At 46.9% G+C, this 8,796-nt stretch overlaps 1 protein-coding gene across 4 annotated transcripts in view; it reads left to right on the top strand.

Moving 5' to 3' along the window:
* The window catches only part of SUSD6 (sushi domain containing 6), an 89,886-nt gene that overhangs the window by 67,464 nt on the left and 13,626 nt on the right, over positions 1 to 8,796 (top strand). The window contains exon 2 of one of the 4 annotated variants that reach the window (XM_032849406.1): positions 453 to 795. The exons of 2 other annotated variants lie outside the window; for them this stretch is intronic. In XM_032849406.1, the coding sequence (XP_032705297.1) occupies positions 768 to 795 (28 nt within the window). In that variant the 5' untranslated portion in view covers positions 453 to 767. Of the gene's footprint in view, positions 1 to 452; positions 796 to 6,340; positions 6,532 to 8,796 lie in introns of those variants that run through there. One more of the 4 variants, XM_032849407.1, reaches the window with a different exon arrangement.

The raw sequence follows: 8,796 nt of genomic DNA, 5'->3' as shown, positions 1-8,796 counted from the left end.
ATTGTTCATGTCAGGTGAACACTTGCTGACTGAGTCAACAGCCCTGCGTAATTGTGAAGACGAATAAGCAGAATTAAAGAATAATATATAAAACTGCCAAACTGTATTGACCAAGATCGTATCTAAAGGCAGAGTATAATTAGGCATTTTACAATCTTGTTTGGCTCTGAGGACATGACTTCCTTACAATACATGTAAACCTCTTATTTGACTTTCGGGGGCCCTTTCAGGGAAATGGGGGGACTTCCTATAGCCAGCTTCTGGAATAACAAAGAGTTATGCAAAAATAAAAGCTTCTCTGTAAGGGCGCAAGGCCCTTCCATCCCTTCCAGAACTGAGAGTCCGTCCTTTAGAATCCATTCTGTGTTGACCTACTCTCTGATGTATTAATGCCTTTACCCCCTCATTGTATTCATTTATATGCTAATGTCCACCGTCTCTTTTCCATTTAGATACATTATGATTTTAAGCTGTCAGGTAGGCTTCTATTTTAAAAGACCTGGCTGCTTAAACATTGCCAGCCTCCTCTCACTGGAAAAGCCCCAAGTTTAGGGGGCCGGGTGGAGGTAAGAAGAAAACCACCACCAGAATAAACCAGCTAGCTCCTAGGCTGTGAGCTTTTTCATATTCTCCAGTCTCCGCCTCTCTCTCTTTCCGTGTGGAGTTGCACGTGTGTGCTTGAAGCAGTATAAGCGACACCCCACCTCAGTGCACTATAGTAGAAAGAGAAAAACTCTTTAATTACCACAGCGTTGCAGGCTTCTCCCATGGCTGGCTGGCCACAGCATGGAGTTGGTAAGCATACAGTGTCTTTCATACTTGCCATTACAACATGTTAATTAAGAGAATTCAGCTGTGGCACCAGCTGGGGATGTCTAGCTTTGTGGAAGATTGCAATTAGATGCTTTATTTTCTATTTTCTTTTTCCCCTTTCAACTTTGGTGGAATGCCTTTGAGTAGGGGCTTTTCGTCTCAGCAGTATAAATACTTTAATGTGCCTAATTATGTAATCGTACACTTACGCTCCTCTGTGTACACACACATGGTTTTATGGATTTTTATCCCCTTTTCTCGTACATGAAACACCCTGCCTGCTTTTTGGTTGGTATGGGAGAGCCAGATTCCTTCGTGCATGTCAGGCAGGAAGAAGAGGAGATCAGAGGCAGTTGTGACTTTCCTCCACTTATAATCTATCCCTCCTGCCCCCCTCATTGACCCATTGACCCTTTTATGGGCAAGTCCTTTATCTCTCAAATAGTTAGCATCTCAGTAGTTTCCTAGCAAAGTCAAGGTAATTTAAATAAAATTGAACTTTATAATACTGTCTTTCCATTAATTTGCAAGAACCGGCTTCCAAAGCGAGTGTTATTTTTCCCAGTCCTCTGTTCCAGGCAGGCATAGGGCATTAGCCTGGACATGAGAGCGCATGCATGAAGGCACAATGGAGCCCATTGATTTCTAGCATGCAGCCTGTGCAAAGAGGTCCTGTAACCCCAGCTGTTAGAATCAGGACCTGGGAGCAGCTGCTTTCTGAGATCCACTCCTCTGTGGATAGGCCATCTGCTGCCATGTGAGTGAACCTGGGAAAGAAACTGACACCTTTGTGTTCCTTTTCTCTGCTCCAATCCCTCCATTTTTTTCCTTGCATTCTCTCTCCGCGCCCCCCCCCCCCGCACATATATCTAGGCAAACTTAGGCAGCATGATGAATCTGCACCAGAAAACTCACATGGTTTTCCTCTCTGTCCTTCCCTGTCCCGACTCCACCACACCAGCATACCCTGCTCCGTTGAAAAATAATTTCGAGAGGAGGCAGTTACATTTATATGGCTGGCTTCTTCTGCTGGATTAGTTCTAGAGAGCAGGCTTTCATTTTATTATTAGCAACATCACTTTGCATTTTAGAACTGGAAGGGTCCTTAAAATCTCATTTTATGGAAAGGGAACCCAGTATTTTTTATTTCTCAGCTTTGTATTCAGGATCTTCCCTGTTGTGGTGCTGGCCTGATTTTCTAAATGTCAGCTGTCTCCGGTTAAACATGGGAGCTTCTGCTGCTTTCCATACAGACCTCTTCTTGCTTCTCTGCCTGTGATGGTGCTCTCATCTCCCCCTTAGATGTTCTTCCTGCTCTCCTTTATTCCCATGGTCATAATCCTGCTTGCCCCAAAAGTCAGAGTCTAATACCATTTGTTGCATCCTTTCTGATCTTTTCCTCATTAGATTAGTCCTTCTTCAGAACTTCCTGTCCTATGCCATGTTGATTTCTAATGTGTGTCCATTATGGTTACGTACTAGAGAGTAAGCTTTCAGAGAGGGGAGTCTATGTGTTTTTCATCTGCCCCGCTCCTTCTCCCCTTGCCTGCAATAGTGCTTTGGGACTTAGTAAAGACTTGTGGAAAGAATGAATGGATAAATGTAATCCTTATATGAACTCTAGGAGATAAGCAGAGCAAATATTACTATTACCTGGTTGGGGATCCTTATCGATGTCCTCAAAGAGTCTAAAGTCTTCAGGGACAGAACCATGTATTATTTACTCTTGAATTTCTGGCACCAATCTGGCACCTTGGTAGGTAGGTGTTTAATAGATATTTGTTGAATTACTGAAGTGTAATTCCTATTAGGAAAGTGAAACCCAGGGAGATTAAGAATCAACACTTGTAAATGTTTTTCACTCTCTTCTGGGTGAAAGTTATTAAACCCGCTTTTTGGAAGACAAAAAGTTAAAGGGTATTTTCTGTTGACCTGTGTGACATCTGGACATAATTACCTACTAACACATAGAATGGGTGAGGCTGCAACAGGCAATGTGTTCTGACCAGGGATCTTGGACTGGTTAGTCAGAAATGACTTGGCAGAGTCAGGGGTCCAAAGACAGGAGAGGCGGGGCGGTGGGGGACTGGTGACAGGAGCACAGGCCTCAGCATGATTAGTAAGAGCACAGTTGACATCCTACTGTGACTCTGACCTGGTCTGGGCCCAGCCTTTACTAATCTGTTCTGAGGATGCTCTGCTTAGTGATTTAGGAGTTTCCACACTGTGCTGGAGCCAGGATGGTAAATACACAGGCTAAATCAAAGGGGAGGCAAGTCCCAGTCTTCTGGAAAAGCGCCTTGAGAGCCATGTGCCCTGCCTTGGACCTCACAGTGGATTTTAATGGATTCCCGCTGTTTTTAAAGTTTCTTAAAAGAGGCATAAATAGGCCTCAGAGAAAAGCAATTGCGAAGGATTTGCCTCCCGTGCTTGGGAGAAGGAACAGAGTACCCTGTGGCAGGCCACCTCTCCATTGACCTCAGTGGCCCCCTCTGGTCCAGAATTTTAGAAAGACCCAAATGTTAAAAGGTAGAGAAGAACAACAACAACAGCAAAAACCCTTGGGAGAGTTTGACTCCTCATTATCTTTGATCAGCTGATGGTGGCACAGGGTGGTAAGTTCACTTTCTAGGAGGTACAAAGGAAATCAAGAAGTCTTGATAAGCTGCGTTTTCTGTGGTAGCCATGTGAGAGAGAGTGGTTTAAGATCAAGTGTTTCAAGAAGAGAATCCCGTCCCCCACAAGACAGAGGAGGAAGAATACCCAGATCAGTGGACTTTATAACTGTGGATTCCCATCTGCCTATGCCCATTGTCACCGTGTGCCTTATACCTGTTGGTTCAAAGGTTGTAAGAGCTTCATTACCCCCACTCGTCCTAAACAACAGCAACAACAACAGCAACAAATAAAAAAACCTTTTCCTTTTGTATTTCCGGTCCCTGTCTTATGGTAAAGTCAGGCCCAACTTGAGCCCCCACAGAATGTACAAGACTTACTTCATGGCATGCCTTTGTTAACCTTAAAAATAAAAGTCCTTTGTTTTACCAGCAGAGATGGGTTTACTTAGGAATAGCAGAGAATTGCAATTCGGGACACGCAAACTATGACAAAACCATAGAGATAAGTCCAACAGACAAAATAGAGGAACTTTATTTTATGGAGGAGGAAGTTGGGAGGGGTTGTTTTGAACCACAGTCCGTTGGAGAAAAGCAGCAGTTCATGGTGATGACGATTTCTCATTGACTGAGTTGTGGGGTCATCAGTTTCTTGTAGGAGATGCAGTATGCATATTTCCCTCTTGGGGCCTATAAATGACGATTCTTCCCACTGAGATGCTCTGCTAGAGGTCTGTGACTGATAGTTCTTTGGGTAGTGGACATTGAGTGGTCTGGCTGTCCATTCTGTCCTCCCTTCTGAGTCCGCTTCGGTGGAATTTCCCTTAATTCATGTTTACAACTCAGACTCAAGTCTGTAAGTTACACCTTATATGTCATGAGGAGACCCAGTCACATCTTTCTTCAGAAAGACCATTCAAATCTTTGCCCCTCAGTTACTGGTGAGTGGTTTTCAGGGAACTATGGTGTTTTGTTGGTTCATTGAGTCCACACCTGCTCTCTGTCACCATCTGTAGTCAGAGTTGATACTGATTCTTTCCTTTTATTCTTTGAAGTTGGGTAGGGCCTCAGTGAGTAACAGGTTTCTTTTGAGCACCTTGGAGAAGCAGAACACTGCCCGAGTCACTGTTTGGTGGCACGTGGCAGAGGCTGATTATTTGGCGCTTTGGCAGAAATGCCCCAGTGACCCTTTGTGTTCCAGGAGCTGGCCCAGAAATCAGCCCACTGTCTAATTCTAATTCACCTCCCCATTCTGCGTTTAGTGACAACTTTCCTTTCATACATCCTTCTAGGAAGACTGCATTCTTAGCTGAAAATGCCCCCATACATTCTCCTCTTGCACCTTTGGTAACGGCAGTCCCTAAATAGCTTGTTTGTCACTCTCAAGGGTTAGTGAAGGAAACTGTCTCCCCCCCTCCCCTCCACTCTTCCTGAAAAATGTGGGTCCACTTGAGATTTGAGCTGAGTCCTCTGGGCACAGGTAAACTCGCCTGTTCACATTCTTATCCAGACAGGACACTGCAACTTTTGTCAGTCCTACCCCACCCCGTGTTATACCTTTGTAGGTCTTGGGGTAAATTTTTTCTCCTCACATCTGTAATCAAGGAACTTCTGTGTAAGAGGGAGAAGGGCAAACTAGAGTTTGAATCCAGACTTGTAATGCTTAGTAGCCAGGTAACCTCAGACATTACTAAAGTCTTCAAAGCTTCCGTTTCTTTCTTTTTTTTTTTTTTTTTAAGATTTTATTTATTATTTGACAGAGATACAGTGAGCAAGAGAGTGAACACAAGCAGAAGGAGTGGGAGAGGAAGAAGCAGGCTTCCCGCTGAGCAGGGAGCCTGATGCGGGGCTTGATCCCAGGACTCTGGGATCATGACCTGAGCTGAAGGCAGCCGCTTAACAAGTGAGCCACCCAGGTGCCCCCAAAGCTTCCGTTTCTTTATCTGAGCAAACTGAGTATTCTACCACCTTCCTGGTAGGACGGGAGAATTAAATGGGATGGCAGCTTTAAAGTGCCCAGGATGGCAGCTGGTGGTACATGTTCAATCTCCTCCTCTCTTCTACTTCCACCCTGCTGGACAATAGAAATCATTAAATCTGTCTTAAATTTAAATTTATGTTTCTTGAGGGCCTACTGCATATGCTTGGCACTGGCCTTGGCATTAGGAGTTACGAGTAGAGTTGGAAATGAAACCCCAACTCTGATCTTCGCGCCTGAGTCCAGCCTTGCTTCAGACTCCAAGCCAGAGTGCTAATTATCACCTGCTTATCAGTGACCCTTCTGGAGCTGAACAGTGCGCTAGGCAGCAGACGGGGACCTTCCTCCAGAGGACTAGCCTGCATCCTCTTGGAGATGGGGGATTCTGAGCGGGGAGAGCAAAAACATGTACAACTTAGTTAGATGGTAGGGTGAAGGAGGTGAGACCAGGAAGTAGCAGTTGGTGAAAAAAAAGAAAAATAAACATCATCTTCTTTCCCTTAACCCTTTCATCACTACCACTGTCAAGGGATGCGTAGTAACATTTGTTCATGCACATGGAATGGCTTGGCTTGCCAGCTCTGCTGTCATCCCACTGTCATGTGGGCTTTGCTCTGTAGGTCACTGCACTGGGTGATGCTCCAGGCCTGGAGGGAATAGGATGAAGGCCAGTGGTCCTCCTGGCTGCCCTTCCTTTAGCACTCATGACAGTAGGAGGGGGAGTGGTGGGGGCACAGCCATAGCTGGCAGCCTGTTCCCCTGAGTCCCTGAGCTGCAAGAATGGGAGGAGGTAAAAGGGTAACAGGCCATATGGAGGCCATTTGTCAGTCAAGAGAGCAGCCCAGACTGCTCTGCTGAGAAGGCAAGTGGGGAAAGGGGCTGGTGTCACTGAGCTGGAGCAAGGGGAAAGCAAAGCAGCACCCCCCACCCTGACCAAGGGCTCATCCTGCTCTATTCTCAGCCTGTCCTGTCTCCAGATAGCCAGACAGCCCTCCAACAACCTGTTTTCTTATTTTTGCCAAAGCCTTTGCCCTACCCCATTCCAAAAACCAGAAGTAAAGGTCTGGTTTGCTATGTGAAAATGAATGTAAAGTTTATCAGTTCCTGATATGTGCCAGACATCATGCGAGTATCGTTTAGGTCGCATTTTTATCCTTCCTCTTAAACACTACTTGCGGGTGGGAATGACTGTCAAGGAGTAGTAATACTCAAAACAGTTCAGGCCGTTGACAGGGTTGCAGATTGGGCCCCTGGGTCAAACCGAAACTCTTCTGGCTAACATCCAAGACCAGGCTCTGCCCTGTCCTGGCCCTGATCCTGTCAGGTCAGGAGGATGTTTTCATACCCGATTTTGAGAACATGAGCTGTACCTTGCAGGGGGCTTCTCTTGGCTGTTACTTGTCCTTGCCTCATGTCAAATCAGGAACATGACAGTGCCTTGAAATTTGGGCAGAATTTTTCCCACACAGTCAAAGCAGTTTTCTACCAAGCATCTTCTGTCCTCCAGATTTTGTGCCAAGATCTGGGTATAAGAAATGAGCAGAACAAATACTTCCCCGGGTGCTTGGGTGGGTAGGTGTGGGGGCGGGGGACTAACCTGTAAGAAGGTGATTGTTGCAGAGCCAACCACACGGTGACAGTTGGTAGAGAAGAATGCAGGTGTTATGGGAACACAAAGGAGGAATAATAAAGCTGCTGTTTGTTGAGCACTAAGTATATGACAGACCTGGTACCAGGTACCAGGCGCTTTACCTGTGTACTTGTGACTCACGCGCACAACCGCCCTGTAGGTAGACACTGTGCTTTAGGATCCCTACTTTACTTACTTAGCAAGGGCACAGGAATGAGAAGATGGGGCCCAGCCCACACAGGGGTAACGGTTAGCAGTGTTACTCCAGTGCTCTCATTCTAGACCTGTGCTGGTGAGCGCTACCCTGTGCTGCTCTGTTCTCCCTGGCAGTGCTCTTTGGAATGGTTTTCTGGAGCTGGTGACTTGGGACTCAATCTCCAACGATGGGTGGGGTTCCAGATGATGCATGTGCTTTCAGGTCAGGGTTCCCTGCAGGGGAGAGAAACAGCCCTTCTTTCAAAACTGAGGGCTTTGCTGGCTGCTTCCAGGTTCTAGGAGTTTCCTCTCTGCAGCAGGGTGCCGTGAAGATGGTCCTCCTCACTGGCTCTGAACCCATGGCTTGCATCTCCCCTTTCCTGTGAGGTGGAGGGAGAGAGAGAGGTGGGGAGGGACCCAGACTGACAAGACTGACAGACTCTGAAACCAGTCCCACTTTCCTAGGCCTCTGTTGGGGAAAATGGGGGTGGGGGCCTGGGAGGAGCAGTAGAGGCAGCCTAAACCATGGGTGGGTCCCCCCTTCTCTCCGGTGCCCCAGCCCTAGGGCCACACCCTGAGAAAGGCCTGAGCTGTGGCAGTCTGGCCCTCCCCCAGCGTGTGGGAAGTTCTCGTGAGAAAAGGGATCCCAGCTGGACAATGGCTTCCTGTCTGAGTGCTGAGAAGGTTTGTCTTTCAGGAGAGGAAGGTTGCAAATGGCATGAGAAATTGTCTCTTCCCTCTCGCTGCCGTCGTTTGAGACTTTTGACTGTTTGCTGGGGGGGTCAGGAAGGCAGAAAGCTGGGGGATGCCAGGGACAGAAGCAGCCCTTGGGTATCACTTGAGTAAGAGAACTCCTCTTGCTGTTTTCCTGTTCCCACTACACACCCGAGGCAGGAATCTGCCCGGAGGGGTGCAGAGGTTTCTTCGGGAGAAGCATCTCACACCTCATGCTTGACTGAAAACCACCCCGGCTACAGGACTTTGACAAAGGAATCTTGGGTAGGGGTGGGGCCAGCCACTCAGCCAACTTCAGACAAGTTTGCAAATGTCAGAAGAGACCTCAGAGGACATCTGGTTCAGTCCTGTTGTGTCATAGAGCCCACTGTCCACAGGCAGTACCCAAATTGTCTTTGTCACTGAGCTCCCTTTCCAGGATGTGGGTATGGGAGGAGAAGCTGGGCTCAGAGACCCCCTGTTTCTGCCTGGTGTCGTGCAAAGGGAAGTCAGCCTTCCTGGGTTCAAATCCTGACTCTGCATCTTTCTGCTTGGTGCCCTTGAACAAGTTTCTTAACTTCTCTCAATTTACTCATCCAATAATCTGTATAGTAATTATGTTTCTTACAGGGTCTTTGTGAAACTTAAATGAGTTACATATGTAAAGTGTTTGGACTGGTGCTTGGCATTTAGTAGTTGGTCAATAAATGTTAGTACTGAGGTGTTTAAAGGCGGCCTCAGAAGAAAGCTTTTAACTATAGTCAGATGTGATCACTAGCCCCCCACCCCTGCCTCTACATTTGTCCTGAATGTCCACTCCCAGCTTTCTTGGGAGGTTTTCATGGCACCTC

This window comes from Lontra canadensis, unplaced genomic scaffold (genome assembly GCF_010015895.1).
Source record: "Lontra canadensis isolate GAN:19392208 unplaced genomic scaffold, GSC_riverotter_1.0 scaffold227, whole genome shotgun sequence".
Classification (NCBI taxonomy): domain Eukaryota; kingdom Metazoa; phylum Chordata; class Mammalia; order Carnivora; family Mustelidae; genus Lontra; species Lontra canadensis.
This window is presented reverse-complemented; position numbering and strand designations above follow the sequence as displayed.